Genomic DNA, 19,519 nt, shown 5'->3' on the forward strand with positions numbered 1-19,519 from the left:
TAATATTTATTGAATGGCTACTATGTGTGAAGGACCATCTTAGGCACTTAAAATAAATCTGTGAATAAAACAGAATATTTTTTGTATCATTTTCTTTGTGTTGGTAAACAAGAATGAATATTTTTCTTGCCTTGGGGAAGTGTCATCAGGCAGAAATTGGAGACATGCATGTAAAGACTGTGTAGAGCCCCTTCTTTCATAGATGTGAAGTTTGATCTACAATTATCCCTTTTGCAGACTCTTCTACACTATTCCTATCATCCTCACTGGCAGTTTTATGTTGATGAGTGGTAATAAAGTTTAAGTTGCCTTTGGTATTTCTACAGCTTAAAAAATGGAGTACCTTTGGATCCCTGGAAGTTACATCTGAGATTAAATCAGAAACGCAAGTGTTCTCAGTGGTGACAAAAGATGATTGTGAAATTCTTAAAATCCCTGCAAAGGAATATGCAAAGTTAAAATCGGTATGACTATAATTCATCTATAGGATAACATAGTATGGGATGAGGCGCAAGCTAATTTTTACCTCTCTAGACAAAGATATTATATTTTTTAACTTTTAAAATTTGACTTGACCTAGAGACCATAGAAATGTGGCTTAAGGCTGGGTGTAGTGGTGGTTCATGCTTGTAATTCCAGCACCTTGGTAGGTTGAGATGGGAGGATTGCCTTGAGGCCAGGAGTTTGAGACCAGCTTGGGCAGCATAGTAAGATCTTGTCTCTACAAAAATATTAAAAACAACAACAAAAAAATAAAAATTAGCTGTGCATGGAGGTACATGCCTGAAATCCTAACCACTTACTTGGGAGGCTCAGGTAGGAGCCTCAACCCAGAAGTCTGAGTCTGCAGTGAGGTACGATCTCACCCCTGCACTTAAACCAGGGCAAAATAATGAGACCTTGTCTCTGAAAACAATGTGGCTTATTTGATGAACATCACTTAAGCCTCTGCTGGTGATGGGTAGTTGAGGTATAAACAAAGGTCTTTATGAATATGCTTTAAGTATATCTTTAAGTACCATTTAATTTTTCATTAATTGAAACTCATTCATTTATCCATTCATTCACTCAACAAAAATGTGTTTTGAGTGTCCACAGCATGCCATGTGCTAGGAATACTAGAATGATAAGACAGAGAGCAGTACCACTATTTTCCCAAGCTCTATAGTCTATCTAGAAGGAAAAATACTTGGGAGTGATTGGCATGATATTTCATAACTAAAACAGACATCAAACTCTTACCGCACGAATAGGTGATAATTTAATTATCATCGCCTAATTCTGCTGCTTAAGATAACTTATTTACATACAGTTTAATAAGTTATTCTCTTCTAATCAAATCCAAATTTTTCCATCTCTTCTATTTCTTCTTCCTTGGGTCGCACAGGATGTTTTCATAAATAATGATATTGGAAGGATCCCATGGTCCTGCTGTTCCATACTTTTTAAGTACTGTCTAGCCCTGGTGCAGGTCCTGAAGAGTACTAGCATAGACCATGATTGGGTGCTTATGTGGGGTGTAGTTGAGAAAACATTCATCTTCTTGCTTTAGGTCTCCAATAGTGGGGATTTCTTATGATATGGTGGTCTCAGTGTCAATGGTGGCGATAACTTCCTCAGAATTCAACTTCATTCCAAATTCCTGGCGACCACTTGTTTTTATTTTCAGAATGACTGCTTTAAAAAAATATTTTTATGTTTTATTTTTATTTCCCAAATATCAGTACCACTTATCTGATATTATCAAATCCAACAATTGGGTTTAGTCTTGACTATGAAAGTGTTTCAAAAATACTAAAATATTTATATAAGTATAAAATGTCATGAATTGTAGAAAAATATAATTTTAGTAAGTAGTCCTGAAGATTAAAATTATAATGTGGAATTAGAGTGATGTACCAATATAATTCAAACGTATTTTATACTAATTTATATTTATATATCCTTTATTTTACTTTTCTGTCATTTATATATTTGTTATTTATTCTTCCTTTTAAAATTATCTTTTTTAAAAATGTGATAATGACATTATTTTTTAGGAAAAAAGAAAACTTGAAAATATACAAAAGTTGAAATTAATTCGTCAGTGTCCTTATTATGAAGAATGGTCTACTTTATCCATATCTGAGTTAATTGGTCTCCTTAAATGGAAAAAATTTCCTCCAGATCATGGTGAGTTTAATGCAATTTTGAATCATTTTGTTTGCATTACATTATGTAATTCTTCATCATTTTGATATTTTACAGATTAATTCATTTGTATAGCTACTCTAATTTATTTGATGATAACCTTCGAATTGAGCATTTAGATTATTTTCTGCTTTTTGTTAAAAATAATGCTGTACTGGCTTGAATAGTCTCAGAGCTAACCTTCCTCAACATCTCTCCCATTCCCTATCACCTTTCCTCTTCTGCACCATCCTGATGGTCACTAACTATAAGGGCCAACTGAAAAGGAGAAATACAAGTGGCTATAGCCATGTTTTCCCTGTTTTCCTGGGTGAGAAATTACATAATCAGCAAGTTTACTCATCTCTACATGTGCTACACATTATCAGTGGAAAAAATAATTATAGAGAATGAATGAGGCATTCAGATAACATGGATGGATTTCCTTGGTTTTGTGGACATAAAAATTGCAGGTGGCATTGAGTAATTTTTGCAAGTTTTGTTCATCTGAGAGTCCATTTAACAAGTGACACCAACACAAGAGAAAATATGCTAGGAGGGGTCAGCGTTTTAGGTCTCCTTTGCTAAGAAAACACAATTGCTCTACAACAGAGAACCACAAATCAAAGAAGACTGCAACACTGCCTGTCTTTCCTACCAAACAGGGAGCTAATATTTAGATTACAATGGAAGAAAAAGTATTTGAAAAACACACTTCTCCCGAAGCCTACAGAGTCACACTTATATTGAGGTCCTAATTTAAATTTGAGATTAAAGTTCCAAAAAGAATGAGTGTGAGTGGTAAATTACTGAAAGAGACTATTTAATAATTAAAAACATGGTAGAGAAGTTATGGAATCTTGCTTAGATATCCTTTGAAGAACATACTATACAACAGGAAAGTGAGGTTCAGCATAACATAGCACAGAGTCTTATTTTATTGAAAAAAGTAAATATAATTAGAGACAAGATTATGCTTTAAAGAACAGGGTTACTCTAATAAAAGCAGTTAAACTTGATGTGACTATAAAGCCTTTCTCATATTTGTTCTAAATTTCCTTCTAGTGCTTACATTTATATTTGTTTTATCACTTTTTGAAATGCAGCATTTAACCTATGTTTAGTCAAATATATATATTGATTTTGCTTACAAACTTGAAAAATGATATTATATTTTTTGTTTATAAAGTATTTTTCCTGATGTGGTATAAATGTCATTTTTTTAGTCAAAAATACAAATGGAAGGTAAGTGGTAAACTGACTTGCAAAAACTTGGGAACAAAACATTTTTAAATTCAGCATTTTTATTGAATAGAAACAATTTGTTTAAATGTAGACTTTAAAAAATTTGTCATAAGTATCTCCCTTTGTATGAGAAATAGCAAATTTTGATTCTTGCTTCATTCCCAGGGCTATTTTTTAATTGAAAATATTACCTCAGCCTTGCCAATTTATGTTACATTAATATTTTTGAGCTGATTATAAAGGAGGAAATAAACCAAATTAAATATATGTCAAATTAAGTGACCCAAAAGAATATGGAATTTGGAAAGGATGTAATAATTATATGTTTTTAATATATTTAATTACTAATGATAATAATCTGTCTCACAATCAAAAATATCAATCTAAAATGCTTAGATTTACCAACAAAGAGCTAAAAGTTTCTGAGATTTACAGTTTCTTGGACTAATGTTGAATTCATGTTTTTTTGGCAAGCATCTTGAAAAATAATGGTGGTGTTTGTTAAACTATCTATTGCATTGAACAATATGTAATTATACTGGGTAAGTCAAATATAACATTTTCTTACTGATTTACAGGCATATAAATGTGTGGTACTTACACTTATATAGTTTTATAAAACATTTATTCTCCTTAGAGAAGGATGACAATTTCACCTGGTAATCATTAAAACCTTTTTCAGCTCTGAAAGACTAGATTTTATAAATAAACACACCTAGATGAAGAATAAACCCTGTCAAACTAATCTAATTTTTTTTTATGGCAATGACAAATGGCATCAAGAGAAGCACTGGATTATAATACTTCTTAAGAGTTATTTTAAATTTTTATCAAATGTGAAGAATATAGCACAATTATATTTTTATTATCTAGGTTTATAATTAGCAGTAGTATAATTCCCAAAGCATAATTATGTGTGTTTTGATCTTATTCTAGGAATGTATGTTGGATGAAGTTTCAGAGGGATTTAGTTAATTATTCAAAAGCTTAATAGAGTTTAAGATTAATCCTTGACAATCTATGAAATAAGTAAAGCTTGTTTCTGGCTATATTTGCTTTGTTAACTTCTAAAGTCTTCTGCTTCATATGCCAAGGGAGCCTAACTATAATGAGTATGTACATTGTTGCTTGTAATTTGGGCCTGTCCAGTTTGTATCACATCATCTAAAGTCTTCCCAGGTTTATTCCTTTTAAAATGTGGCTAACTGAACAATGGCAGCCACCTTAGCTCACTAAAGAAGCTGTCCCCATGTAAACATGACTAACATTTAGCTATTTGTGCATATTTTATTGTTTTCTTGCTTGTGTTGGTATGTAGCATTTTTCCCACATAGAAATTGTTGTAGCAAACATGATACTTGAAAAAAACTCAAAAAATTTGTAGCAATCAGTTTAGTTCTGGAATACAAAATATGTAAAAAATAATAATAACACCACCAAAACAATAACTGTAAAAATAACATCTAGTCATTTCAAACAAAACATGGAGTGTTTCAATCACAAAATGCATAGAGTCTATATACCAACAACTTTTTGACTTCAATCTATTCCAGTTAATTAACTCTGCAGAGGTCAAAAGTCTTAGTTCCAAGAAACACTCTAGAACATCCTGAAACCAGTTTTGTGCCCCATGGTGCCGATGATCCAAGTGCCTGTGATCATGATATCTTTTTATTCCCCTATTTCTCCTTTCCTGGTCTCTTTTTCTTTAAGTTAATAATTTATAATGTAGCATATTAATTATTTTAATAATATGTTTACCACATTTGTTATTTTTTTAAATGGTTACTCTAAGGCTTACTATATACATCTCAATTTAGCAGAATCTACTTAAGGTTTTTACAAACTTAATTCCAGTTAGATATAGAAATATTACCTTATATAGTTCTATGTCCTTTGTATGCTATTATTATTCTATATATTACACCTATATATGATACAAACCCAACATTATATTATTATTTTATATAAAGTCATGTCTTTTAAAGGAAGAAAAAGGAGACCAAGTATATATTTATAATCTTTGCTATATTAAACATCTTATCTACCATTTCTAGTTCTCTTGATTTATTCCTGTGGATTGAGTTGCATTCTGATATACTTTCCTTAGTTCAATAGGTTTTCTCCCACCTGCACTTCGATGCTGCTATTGGCATGTATATTTCTATCTGTTATAGATTCAACAACATTATATGCATACTATTTCACATAATTCTTTAAGTCAAGTAAGAGAAGAATAGACACAAAATATTCATTTCTCCTAACTTTTTAAATTACATATTTACTTTTACTGGTACTTTTTGGGTTTTTCACAGGGATTGAAATTACTGTCTGAGGTTGCTTGCTTTTAGCCTTAAGAATTTCCTTTAATATTTCTATTAAGAAGTATATGCTAGCAACAAATACTCTAGGGTTTTCTTTTACTGGGAATTTCTTTATTTCTCCATTTTGAAAAATAGCTTTAGTGGATACAGGATTCCTTGTTGGTAGTGGGGAATTTTTTTACTTTTCAAATGTGTTACTGTAATCGAACCAAGGTCCAGGTGCTGGCTGCTCAAAGTCAAACTTGAGACAGGAGAGTTGGTGGAAGAAAAACCAGTTTGTTCAAGAACCTGGCTTTTTGAAGAGATGTCAGACTAATGTCTCAAGCACCATCTCAAATTCTTAGGCTGTTTAGAGAGGATTTTAAAGGGAAAATTGGTATGAAAACAATGGAGGAGTGTAATAGGAGTACAGAGTGTATGTGTCCTTGTTCCAGTGACTATTTTGAGTAATTGTCCAATTGTCTGGCTGTTGTTATCTGGACAGCAACCTGGTGGTGAATTAATTGTATGTGACCCCTTTGGGTGAGAGGGTTCCATAATCTAGACCCATGCCTAGTTTATTCTAAGATTATCCTCCAGAATTCTTGGAGGCCTGGTTGTCACCAGACTAATTATGACCGAATTGTAGATTAACTGTCTTGAGGCTCACCCTAAATGAAGGCAAATTCTGCAGATGGGCCTTCCTGCCTGGTTTGATCTAAGATTAGCTACTGGAATTTCTAAGAAAGCATATAGCTAGATAAGTATCACAATACAAGAGAGTGCCTAGAGGGAGGAAGGAGAGAGGGCAAAAAAAATTATTTAAAGTATAGTTTTAAAGCTAAAACTAGGGCTGGGTGCAGTAGCTCAAACCTGTAATCCCAGCACTTTGGGAGACCAAGGTGAGAGGACTGCCTGAGCCCAGGGGTTCAAGACCAGCCTGGGCAACTTGGAGAGACCTTGTCTCTACCATAAGTCAAAAAATTAACTGGGCATAGTGGCGCACGCCTGTGGTTCCAGCTACTTGGAAGGCTGAGACAGAAGGATTGCTTGAGGCCAGCAGGTCGAAGCTGCAGTAGCTATGAGCATGCCGCTGCACTCTAGTCTGAGCAACAGAGTGAAACTTCAACTCAAAAACAAAACAAAACAAAAAGCTACAGCTAAAAGAAGAGTGTTTAGAATATATTTTAAAGCTGAAATTCTCAGTTACATTTTCTGTAGATTATATTGCTTAATGCTCATTTCGAAAACTTTTAGCTAACCTGTGAAAACTAAAAACTACATCTTCTAGAATACTTTGAAAAAAAAATTAATTTCAATGATGGCCTTAGTTCTGCCCAATATTCTTACACAGTATTTTGAAAAAAGTCAAAGAGTAACTCTTCCCACAAGTATAGTGATGAGCATAGTGGTTCTAAAGATCAGTCCCTAGGATCACAAGTGATGAGTGTCATAAAGCAGCAGGCGTAAGGTTTCTTCTAGCAAAGCTCTATATTATGAGTGGGCTTCCCTACTGGCAGCTTTATTTCCTTGATTTGCAGTATTGGAATTCAGTTTTATGACTCTAATGCCTCTAAGAATCTTTCTACTAGTACCAGGTAAAAGAAGACTATTGTTTGTACCTAGAAGCCAAGGACTGTGCACTAGTTGTTCATTCTATCAGTGATCTCCTTTGTAAGTACTTTTTCAGAATTCCATCATTTGGCATTAGATAAATAATATATATGTGTATTTTTTTTGTATATACATATATATATATATATTTTAGTTGCAGTCTCTGTTGCCCAAGCTGGAGTGCAGTGGCATGCTCATGGCTACCACAGCCTTGACCAACTCAGGTGATCCTTTTGCCTCAGCCTTCCAAGTACCTGGAATTACAGGCACATGCCATGACATCCGGCTAATTTTTCTTGATTTATTGTAGAGATGAGGTCTCGCCAAGTTGCCCAGGCTGGTCTTGAATCCATAGGTTCAGGCAATCCTCGGCTTCCCAAAGTACTGGGATTATAGACGTGAACCACCGCACCTGGCCGATAAATAATATTTTTATTGAACATTTACTGTGCTCAAAACACCATGCTAGATGGTTTTGTGATAATGAGTAATACATTTTAAAATAATTTAAAATCAAATGTTTGAGTGACTACAGTGTATTCTTTACTAAGTAGGACAGTTTGAATTTTAGTTTTTATCTCAAGGATTTAACAATTACAAATACAAAATAGCATTATCTATAATGAATGAGATCAAACAATATATGTATTAAAATGATTTTTAATTCTCATGGACATTTATATTCTCTACCATGATAACATATCAAACGATTGTTTTCCAACAGATACAGTAGAAACTGAATGCCAGAGAGGATTTTTTTTGTATATGATTGGATGCAGGAAAAAAACCAAACGAACCATAAGTCCATATATGGTTTACAGATCTTGATTTAGTTGGCCAAACAGCCCAATTCAATCAGGTGCTTATTCAAGTGTTGGGAGCTCAATCAAAACAATACAGTCAGAAGCATTTTAAAAGCCATATTCATATTCTTGGGCTTTATTTTATAGATGATGTGACATTGTTAAAGGTTTTTGAATAACAGAAGAGCCCTGAAGAAGTTAAAGTTTTAGGAGAATGAATCGGGTAGAGAATATGGTTGAAAGGAGAGAGGTACTGTAAACCAGGAGAGCAATTAAAAGTCTATTTTGGGAATGTAGAAGCAACGTGATAAGAGGCAATGGTGACACTAATAATGGCAAGAAGTTAATGTGAGAAGCATTTTCATTATTCCAAAGTATTGTATGGAATAGACCTTTTCAAATACATTTCTAGTTCTCCTTTGCACCATTGGCAGTCAACACATGGAGTGGGGGCATGTATTGGTTTTTTTAGATCTCAACCAGAGTACCTTGTTGAAGCACAGATGTGTATCTGTGGATGTCAGCCTCAACACTCACACCAGACACGAGGCGGTGATGTTTGCTCTCACCCACCACTTGCAGTATTAAAATACCCACTTCCTAGTAATTCTCAGAGGTATTTAACTACAAGCCACCCCTGTCCCCACTTCCTAGTCTTTTGTGAGAACAGGTTGTTATTTATAAATGTTTACAGGAGAGTTTTTTTTTTCTTTCTTACAAGAGCCCAAGCTAAAAAGATAGCTTTCTGAATGACTCATTTTGCCCAAGGACAGATGTTTTTAAGTCATGCTTTCATTGACAGTTCTAGTAATATGTTCATTTATTACTTTATTTCCTAAATATTATTTGTCAAGATTACTTAGGCATAATCCAATATTTCAACATTGGCCTTTCTATGCTTGAATTTTTTTACAATTTAAGAACCTTTTGTTTTTTTCATTAAGCTTCGTTTTTTCTTTGCCCTTATGATTTGATAGTATACTCACGCAAATGTAATAATTAGTAATAAAAATGTGTGATGACTGTAAAATTTAATAACATCTCTAACATTTTATTAAAAGAATTTCTATTGTTATATCGCAGAAGCTTTAATAATTTACCTCAGAAATATTTTGTCTGGAAATATTATTAAAATATGATGTTATAACTATGCACTATAAAACCATGAATTTTGTTCTTGATTGATTTTGTAATTTGACAAAGATGTTTATATTCACAGAATACATTCAAACATGTTATGTAGAAAGTATATAGTTGAATCTCTTACTCAGAATTTAATGCTCTAATTCTATTAATAGTATAATAAAGGTGAACAATATGCTAAAGTTATATAAAGAAGAAATTACTGCTTATTTAAATAATTATCCAGCTACTAGATAGTAATTAAATTAAAATAAATTAAGAATTTATTTAATTAATTCAAATCCCCTGGAAGTAGATAAGATACAATTAAACACCTTTTAATAATAAAACATTTATCTATCCAAATTCCCCATGAGTAAATAGAACTTTTCATCAGTAACCCAGGCAACTGCTGAAACTCTTTATAGAGCACTTTTCTCTACTTTCTTCTTTCTGCAAACCATTGCCTCTTTTATTTTGTCATGACAAAATTTATGTTTTCAACCATTGCAATTAACTTTGGTATTCTATCTCCTCACATTTAAAAGTAAAGCTGCATTTCTCTCCACCTAAACAATTAAAATGCCATAGTTCCATTTTCTCACATTGTCAGCAAACCAAATATATAAAAATAAATTGCCAATTTATTTCTCTAAGTACATAAAATATGTGGATGTTTGAATCTAAAGACGTGCTGAATTATAAGAACAACTCATTTTAATAAAAGTAACCTCTAAAATTTTCAAAGTAGAACTTCTTTAAATGAACTCTTATACTGCATTATTAATATTTATAACCAAAATCTTAACAATGATTATTGCTACTTGATTTTTTTCTGTTTTTCTGTATATCCTAGATATTCTAAATATGTATTTTATAACCAAATAAATAGATACAATTGCAGTATAATATGATTTCTAAAACAATTTGATTAATAAAGAAGAAACTTATATTGAACCATCCACATCTTCCACTGTGGGAGTGCATTAACGTAAGTTCTTGCCATCTTGGAGTTGACCGTTTTCATGATCTTTGATGATAGCATGATTTTGGAAATGCCTTCCGCTTGGAAAATTTCTTCTCATTTGGAGAGGTACGGTGAACAAAGACAGATAATAGAAATAGTGAGTTAGATATGCAGTGCTTGCTATTTACAGATTTTAAGGAGAAAAAAGGAGAACGAAGTGAAAATTAGTAAAAAAGTTTATTTTATTTGCTTCCAAATTTGAAAGCCTGACTCATTAGTGCATGAAAACAAACAAGGTCAGTAAGTCCTTTTGTGAATGGTGACATCTTGAGTGTGTCTCACAAGGTGAAATGAAAGAGAAATGACCACTAAAATAGTAATTAAAGAAAGTGTCTCTATAATTTGGTAAAGCTGTCCTGACCAATGATGACTAAATCTTTCCATTGCATTCATGGTGACTGTAGAAAGAGAAATATGACTTAAAATCATTAAGTAAGACTATAACATATAAAGTATTATAATGTAATAATACAAGGTTTTGAGGAAGTATAAATCATAGAACAATATTTCCCAACAGAAATATACTGCAAGTCATATATATAATTTTAAATTTTCTACTAGTTAGCTTCAAAAAATAAAAAACAGATGAAATTAAATTTAATAACATATTTTAACTGAATTTATATCTAATTTCAATATAAAATCACTATAAAATTACTAATCAGTTTACTAATTCACTACTTATTAATTAGTGATTTTAATTAAACTTACCAATTATAAAGTATTAATTTATTTTAACAATTATTAATTATTTAATTATTTATACTTTAACCTCTTTTTTCCCTTTTAAGTTTTTGTATTAAGTCTTCAAAAATCCAGACTATGTTTTACATTTACAGCACTTCACTGTTTAGAGTAGCTACATTTCAAATGCTCAATTGCTATGTGGCTGATAGCTACCATACTACATAGCACAGTCTTAGAACATGCAATATTCTGATGTTGTAAACAGAAAAAGAGGCAGAAATGTTGGTGTAACTGATTTACAGAACTGGATTTTTAAATCTATCAGCAAAGATTAACTATTTTTTTAAGTTCTTATAAAGTGTTTTAAAGACTACTTGCTAAAAGGTGACATATCTAAGATAGTGAACAATGTCAATATAGATCCAACATAGATTTGTTTTTCTTACTTTGCATTCAAATGTCCTCAATTTCTCTAGAATCATACATTTATAAATGCATTTGTATGTGTGTAATTAAGATTATCTCAGGGAAATGAAAACATTTATATGAAATATTTTTATTTTCCTTTTAAAATAAACTATGCTATCCCAATAAATAGATCTATTGAAATGCCAGGATTATGAATTAGATATTATCATCTTAATCTTCATGAATGTTAATGGGCCTCATAAGGTGATATTTATATTTCTAAAATTATTAATATAAAATTTGTACAAACTATACTGTATGATAAATACATCAGAAAATGTAGTATTTAGAATCATTGTATAACAACTCGTTTGAGAAAGTAATCTTCAAATACATTGTAACTCTGATTTTAATATGAAATTTTTAACTACATTGTATACTTTTTAGTATAAAGGCAATTTGAGCTTCCACAAATCTAAATCCTGACTGCAAAAAAGACTATATATTTTTATAGTATAAAGACCATACATTTATATATTAATTATTGATCATATATTTGGAACCTATAATTATCCTTCTTTTCCCAAGAAAATAGTGTTAGCTGCTTATATTCCCAGGACAATTCACAAGACCTTGTTAAATCGTATTACAATGGACACTTTAAAGTATCCTATTTCACTTCTGAAAATGAGAGTCTACCCTTTACCACACAACCACTACTACCTTGACCCATTGGACAGCATAAAGGAGTATTCCTTTAGCCTTAAATCTGTGTTGGTTTCTTCATTCTGTGGGGCAGAACGAGGAAGGGAAAAATTCACATTTATTGAACATCTACTTTATGTCAACTGTTTTCTACTTACTTTCACACATTTTGTCTCATTTACTTCTCAAAAACCTCTATCAGATAAAACATACCCATTTTAATCATATGAATTTTCAAGCTAAAAAATTTACCTTTCCAAGGTTAGTAAATGCTATGTTTGAAATCCAAAACTGACTAATGTGACAGTGAATCTTTTTTCTATTATATTATAGGATTTCTTCAAGAGGTTTTCTAGGGGTTGAAAAGTGTTAACAGAGGAAGGAATATCATGACTCTAGTCAGTACAAAAATTTGGAGTTTATATATTTATTTCTTTAAACTCAAGTTAGGCTTCTATTCCACTTATTTGGTTTTGTCAGCCCCAGGAGTAATCTTCCCTCGTCTTCTTCCAAATTTCCTAGATGTCCCTGCTCTTGGCGGGACTTTACTAGTCATAGTATACTGCATCACAGTGCAGTTTGTTAAATTTTCCTCACTCTCTCTTTAAGAAGTAAATGCCAAACTGTTGGTGTTTCAAGACTCTTTTATTGTTATAATAAACAATAAAAAATAGAAATATGGTTAAAAAGCGCCTCACAATGTTACATCCTCTCCTTTATCTCACATAGACTTTACTTACTTTTCATGTAAATGAAATAGTTAAGTCTTTGCTTATAGAAAATCCTGAATTACATTCAAATACATTTCCCAGGAAACCATAGATTAAAGGAGTTTGGATTTTAAATTTGATGAAGGTTACTGGATCCCTGACTTATTGGAGAAGAACAGAATGAGGGCTGAAAATAGTCCAAATATGAGAGAGTGAGGATTAACTATGGAAATTACCCCAGCTCATTTGTGACCTGTGTGTAAGTTAGCAAAAAGGTATTACTTTCTTGTGATAGATGCGGCCCTGCACTAGGGCACACAACATTGTAAATGGGTAGTGAGCTTGATTTCAGCCACACTAACTAACCCCTGCAGCCTGGTGCCCTTTTGCAGTGAACAACTTGCATGACTACATATGTGCATTGGCCTTCCATCTCTCCTTTCTTTTTTACATATAACATCCTGACACCATATACCTGATCTTGGGTTAGAAACAGAATAAATGGTCTAGAAATGGAGGGGAAAAATGAAAAATAAAATCTGGTGGAAGTAAAACAAGAAGTTTTCTTATTACTTTGGACACTCGATTTAACAAGGTGAATATTAATATATGAAGAACATATATAAATCAGTTATGCATGAGTCACCATTACTTGCAGTTTAAAAACTGTAACTATGATATCAAAAATCAATGTTATAGTTTTTATGAATTAAAAAGTATATTAAAATATTCACAAGTTGACTTCATAGATATTATTCTCAGGAATGGAAACTATGTTAACAAAATTGTTATTATTATTATTTTGAGTCAGAGTCTCACTCTATTGTCCAGGCTGGAGTGCAATGGCACCATCATGGCTCACCACAGCTTCGACCTCCTAAGTTCAGGCAATCTTTCCACCTCAGCCTTCCAAGTACACCTGGGACTACAGGTACATGCCACCATGCCCATCTAATTTTCAAGATATAATTTTTGTAGAAATGAGGTTTCTCTAGATTACACAGGCTAGTCTCAAACTTCCAGGCTTAAGCAATTCTCTAGCCTTGGCCTCCCAAAGTGCTTGAATTACAGGTGGGACCTACTGTGCTCAGCCAACAGAATTATTTTTATAATTAAAATATGCTATAATGAAAAAGTATTTTATCTTAATCAATAAACTTTACAATATATAAAACCCAGAACTCTGTAGAAATATTACCCATTATCACTGAATTTAAAATTCATATTGAAGAACCGGAAAAAAAATTAATGTATACATTGTTTTTTTGTTTTGTTTTGTTTTTGAGTTAGAGTCTCACTCTGTCACCCAGGCTGGAGTGCAGTGGCACACTCATGGCCACACCACTGTCAGCCTGCTGGGCTCCAGTGATCCTTCTGTCTCAGCCTTCCAAGTAGCTGGAATTAAAGGTGTATGCTACCAAACCCAGTTAATTTATTTATTTATTTATTGTAGAGATGAGGTCTTGCCAAGTTGCCCGGATTGGTCTTGAACCCGCGGGCTCAGTCAATCCACATGCCTGGGTCTTCCAAAGTGCTGGGATTATAGGCTGAGTCACTGAGCTTGGCCATATACATTGTTTATTAACTTCTGAGATGCTAAAGTTTTATTGATGTACTGGAATAGGACCACTAGTTGGTCACATAATTAAAAAAAAAAAGGAAAACCATATAAAATGACACACATGTAGCTTAAGCATTTTGTTTTAGTTTAAAATATTTATCACAGAGCTGGGGATGGTGGCTAATACCTGTAGTCTCTGCTAATTGGAAGGCTGAAATGGGAGGATCACTTGAGTACAGGTGTTCAAGGCTGCAGTAAGCTATGACTGCACCACCATACTCCAGCCCATGTGACAGAGCAAGACCTTGTCTCGCTCTCTCTCAACAAATAAAAAATAAAAAAATACATAAATATTTATTTCTTCATGTATCCAGTACATTCTATTTTCCATGTTTTGATGGAGAATGAATGCATTTGAGTATGGTTTCACTGATTGGTGATCTGAATGTTTTTTGTATTCTCATGAATTTTAGTATCAATTCATTTAAAAAGGGACAAGAAATAAACTTTCTGGTGAAGACTAAAATTTTGTTTTGTTACTCCCAGATTCTTATCTATATTGAAACATGTTATTTTATTTTGCCACTCAATTTTTAGGACTTTCTAATGGTAGAATTGTTAGGGTACAGATAGGGTGAGGGTGGCTGGATGAAGAGGAGAGGATAGGCACAGCACCAGTAATCCAGGGATCTGAGTAATGCAAAGAATTGCAACACACAAAGAGGCAAAGAAAGAAAAGTTTATTTAGAAGTAAATTAGAGAGAGAAAGAGAAAGGAGAGAGAAGATTCACCTCCCCAAGTTGGGGGGAGGGGGCCAAAGACAGGAAGCATGATGACAGCCATTGTTCAAAGAGCACATGGCCACACCAGAGTCTAACAAGGCAATGGTCACTGACTGCTTGTGGATGAGTCTTCCCTTGATGTGGGAAGATCATAAAGGTGATTGGGTGGTGATCTGCTCCACATCGTCACAAGGGGGCAGGCAAGCAGGTACAGCAGGCAGATGGGTGAGTTAGTCACATGATTGCTGCCATGGTGGGGTTTTATCTGTGTCACATAGGTCACAAAGGGCTGATTAGATTAACTTGGGGATTTTGGGCCTGGAGGGGTTTTTCCTGCAAGAGACTTGTTAGACATTTGCAATTCACAAACTCCTTGACCAAAGGTGGTTGTATTATCACTTTTATGAGTTTGGCCAGTCAAAGGGTAATCTTTGATCTTCAGCCTTGAAAAGGAACCTAAATGTTTACTAGAGATTATTATGTTAAACATCATGAATTGAAAGGTTGGGCTGTCCTGGTCTTGCATCAGATGGAGATTTGCCAAGTGGGGGATGGGATAGGCTGCTGCTTGTCCTGCAGTAGAATGTCTGAATGCTTTCTAATGGTTATGCTGAGACAAAAAAGACTAAACTAAGAATAAGCTAAGTTTCTTCTAGGTTTCTATAGGTACCACCTTTCAAGATTTATTACAGATTTCATAAATAATATGAACTCTCACATAAAATAATTGCTGGTTTAATATTTGATTAATATTTGCAATTACCATACAAATGTAAATTTCATGAACAGTATTTGGAACAAACACAACTGACTGTTGACAAAAATATAATATGCCTGACTATAACTAAAGTACATGAGTATATTAAAGTGTAATGTACTAACTGCAGGTATTCAAAGGGACATGGGCATGGATTATCCTTCAAACAGTCAGTTAATTTGTCAGAGTTGTAAAATAAAGTCTAGTTAAAGAATGTTTGCTAAATATTTAAGTTATCAGAGCCTAGCAAGGATATTCCAAGACTGTGGATTCTAACTTCATCATGTGTTATTAGATATTTTGCATTTTAATTGACAGAAATCAAACTCAATGAAGAAAAAAGCAGTATGCAAAAATTGCAAAATTTTACAGAAAGAATATTAAAGAAAGAATATTGCAATAAAAAAAGCAGTATGCATTTACCTCTTAGTAATCTAAACATCTAAACTAGATCTAATAATTGAACTAATTTCACTAGAATTATATTTTGCAGTTCTTGGTTCTGTTTTACTTTACTCCTTTCTTCTGCAAGTTTCCCCACATTATGGCCAAAGTTGCTACACTGTCTTCATAGCCAACAATCCCTGTGAAAAAGTCTCTTTTTTCTGATTGTTCCTAGAAAAATCTGGTATGACTCACTGGCAGGGCTGGAGTCACATGTACACTCTGGACAATTTGCTCTGACCAGGGGATGAAATTTGTTGTTCAGCTATTGCTGGGTAACAGATCTACCCCCTGGAAATTGGTAAAGTCTTCCTTAAGACCCTGGACTACCTAAGGAGTTGTGTCATGTGAATCATGTTCTGTCCTAGTGGAAGTCTGGCGTTACATAATCTTTAAAGTATTCATGCAACACTCAGGCAAAATTAGTAACAACACTGTATCCTTTTGAGCCTGGTAATGCTTTGTCTTTGCTGTGAATCTATTTCTTCTTTTTAAATTAATACTTAGTAATGGTACATGTTTATGGAGTACATGTGATATTTTGACAAATGCACATGATGTGTAATGATCAATTCAGGGTATTTAGGTTATCTGTCACCTAAAGCATTGATCATTTATTTTGGGAACATTTCAGATCTTCTCTTTTAGCTATTTTGAAATATTCAATATATTATTGCTAAGTATAGTCACTCTACCGTGCTATTGGAGAAGTGCAGGGAAACTCACACTCAAATATTGCATTTTGCCTCAAGGTCTAGCTGAAACTGCTTCTTCTCCTGTTACAATTATGCATTGCAGGAAAGGAAAAGAAGAATGTAATCAGACCTGGCCCATCATTTTCCATTTTCCAAAATAATGCCTGTCTCTCAGGTTCATTCAACTTTCAAAGAGAACTATTTACAAGTCATTTTCTGTTTCCCCTAGGCATTCCTTCTCCCAATCTTTTGTTGCCTCTCAATGGAATTCCTCTTCTTCCAGGCACCCTAATCTGTTTTACCAGAATACAAGCTCCCATTCTTTCTGTAACCTTGAGTTGGTGTTAAGTTTCTGTAACTCTCTGGGAAGTTGGGTCTTCATACTGAAGGTTCCCCTGTACACACATTAAAAAGTTTGTATGTGCTTTCTCCTATTAATCATTCTGCTTCATGCCAGTGATTTTTCGGTAAATCTTTAGGGTGTCAACAACCATAGCCCCCACACTATGGAACACTAGAAATTTACCCTTCAAATTAACTATACATTTGTACCCATTAGACAATTTCTCTTCATATCTTTCTGCCACCTTGTGGTAACTATCATTTCACTCACTACATCCATAAGATCTTTTTTAGTTCTCTCAAATAAGTGAGAACGTACAATAATTGTCCATCTGTGCCTGGCATATTTTACTTAATATAATGGCCTACAATTTCCTTCATGTTGCTACAAATGACAGGATTTTATGTATTTTTTTATGGCTGAATAGTATTCCATTATGTGTATATGCCACATTTTTTTTTTTTGAGTTGGAGTCTCACTCTGTCGCCCAGACTGGAGTGTAGTGGCCACTCCCGGCCACCGTAGCCTCGACCTGCTGGGCTCCGGCGATCCTTCCGCCTCAGCCTTCCAAGTAGCTGGAATTACAGGCATGCGTTACCACGCCCGGCTGATTTTTTTATTTATTGTAGAGATGAGGTCTTGAACCCGCAGGCTCAGGCAATCCACTCATCTCAGCCTCCCAAAGGCGCGGGATTACAGGCTGAGCCACCAAGCCCAGCTATATGCCACATTTTTAATCCATTCATTCATTGATGGATATTTAAATTGATTCCATATCTTAGCCATTGTGAATAGTGTTGCAGTAAAACTGGGGGTAGGTATTGAAAGACGGTGGCGTGCAGTGAGACTCAACACCCTTTAAGGCCAAGAGATTTAATGGGGGTGAGTGCGGTGGCTACAGAACCTGAGAATCAGATTGCAGCATGGAGGCAGGAGTGTGGCAGGTTTTATAGAAATTTAAAGCGACCTGTCGATTACCTATTGGTCGGCAGGTGAGGTATTTTTGGGATTGGCAGGGGCTTTCACAGGAGCGGGAACAGTGGGCTTTGTTGTGGAAGAAGAACCCGGAAGGCCTTGTCTGAGCCTCCATGTTAGCTTGTCCGGGCGCCTTGTTAGGCGGGAACGCCATTTTAGGTGGGGGCCATGCCAAGGCTTAACCTTTCGAGGGGGTGGGTTGCTCGTGGTTGGCTGGGGCCTTTCATTACCACCTCTTTGGTTAAGTGATAAAGGGGCGGAGTTGATTGATCTGGCTACTTCCTGCTGATGGGGGCGTTGTTGGATGAGGTGGGTGAAAGAACCAGCCACATGAGGCCCCATAAGAAGGCGCCGAAAGAAAAAATTTTGCTGGCGTGGAAGTCTTGGAAGGTGCCCTGGAGGTAGAAGAATGTAAGTTGGTCCGGCCAGTCTTCGAGTGGACACGGGACAGGGAGGAGCCATTTGTCATGAAGAAAATGGTCAAGGAATGCTGAAAACCTGAGTTGGAGATAATAAGGCCTGAAAGCCATATCTGTAATGAAAAATGGGGCAAGAAGGTTTAGGAGGCAGTAGGGCTTGGGTTGTTGAGGCCTGGGTCCTCGGTGGGTAGGAGGTTGTAGCTCTGTAAAAGAAACTGGTTAATGGTTTGATTTGAAATTTTTTGGAATTGAGATTGGAGAAATTTTATAATGCAAGGGAGAAAGGAGCACAAGCCGTGAAGGAGAACGACTGGAGTAATGATAGGAAGAAGCCACGTGAAGAGGGAGTTTGGAAACCAACTGTTAATTTGAGTGGGCTTTGTTTGTTGAAGCTGTGAGGAGAGGTCATTGAGTTTGTTGATATTTTGTTCAATGAGCCCTGATTCATTGACATAATAGCAGCATTCTTCCTGGAGAAAGAGGCAGGTGCCTCCTTTTTCAGCTGTTAGGAGGTCTAGGGCTCTGTGGTTTTGGAGGGCTACCTGTGCTAAGCTAGTTACTTGTCTTTGTAGTGACCCAATGGATTCTGAGGTGGTGTCTAGCACCATTTGGATTTTGTTTTGTAGGTCTTCTACTGCCCATAGTGAGTAGCCGAGAGCTCCTCCTGCCAGACCGAGGGAGGTGAAAGCAGATGCGAGGGACAATCCAACCATAACCAGGAGGAAGACGGCCCTTTTGTGTGAATGCCTG

General features: G+C 34.6%; 1 protein-coding gene across 1 annotated transcript in view; it reads left to right on the forward strand.

Moving 5' to 3' along the window:
• LOC103273754 (cyclic nucleotide-binding domain-containing protein 1-like) overlaps positions 1–19,519 on the forward strand; it is a 207,814-nt gene that overhangs the window by 40,566 nt on the left and 147,729 nt on the right. The window contains exons 2-3 of the mRNA XM_008071197.1: positions 327–464; positions 2,040–2,172. Of these exons, the coding sequence (XP_008069388.1) occupies positions 327–464; positions 2,040–2,172 (271 nt within the window). The remainder of the gene's footprint in view (positions 1–326; positions 465–2,039; positions 2,173–19,519) is intronic.

This window comes from Carlito syrichta, unplaced genomic scaffold (genome assembly GCF_000164805.1).
Source record: "Carlito syrichta isolate Samal-C Ts95f unplaced genomic scaffold, Tarsius_syrichta-2.0.1 Scaffold314160, whole genome shotgun sequence".
NCBI classification, from domain to species: domain Eukaryota; kingdom Metazoa; phylum Chordata; class Mammalia; order Primates; family Tarsiidae; genus Carlito; species Carlito syrichta.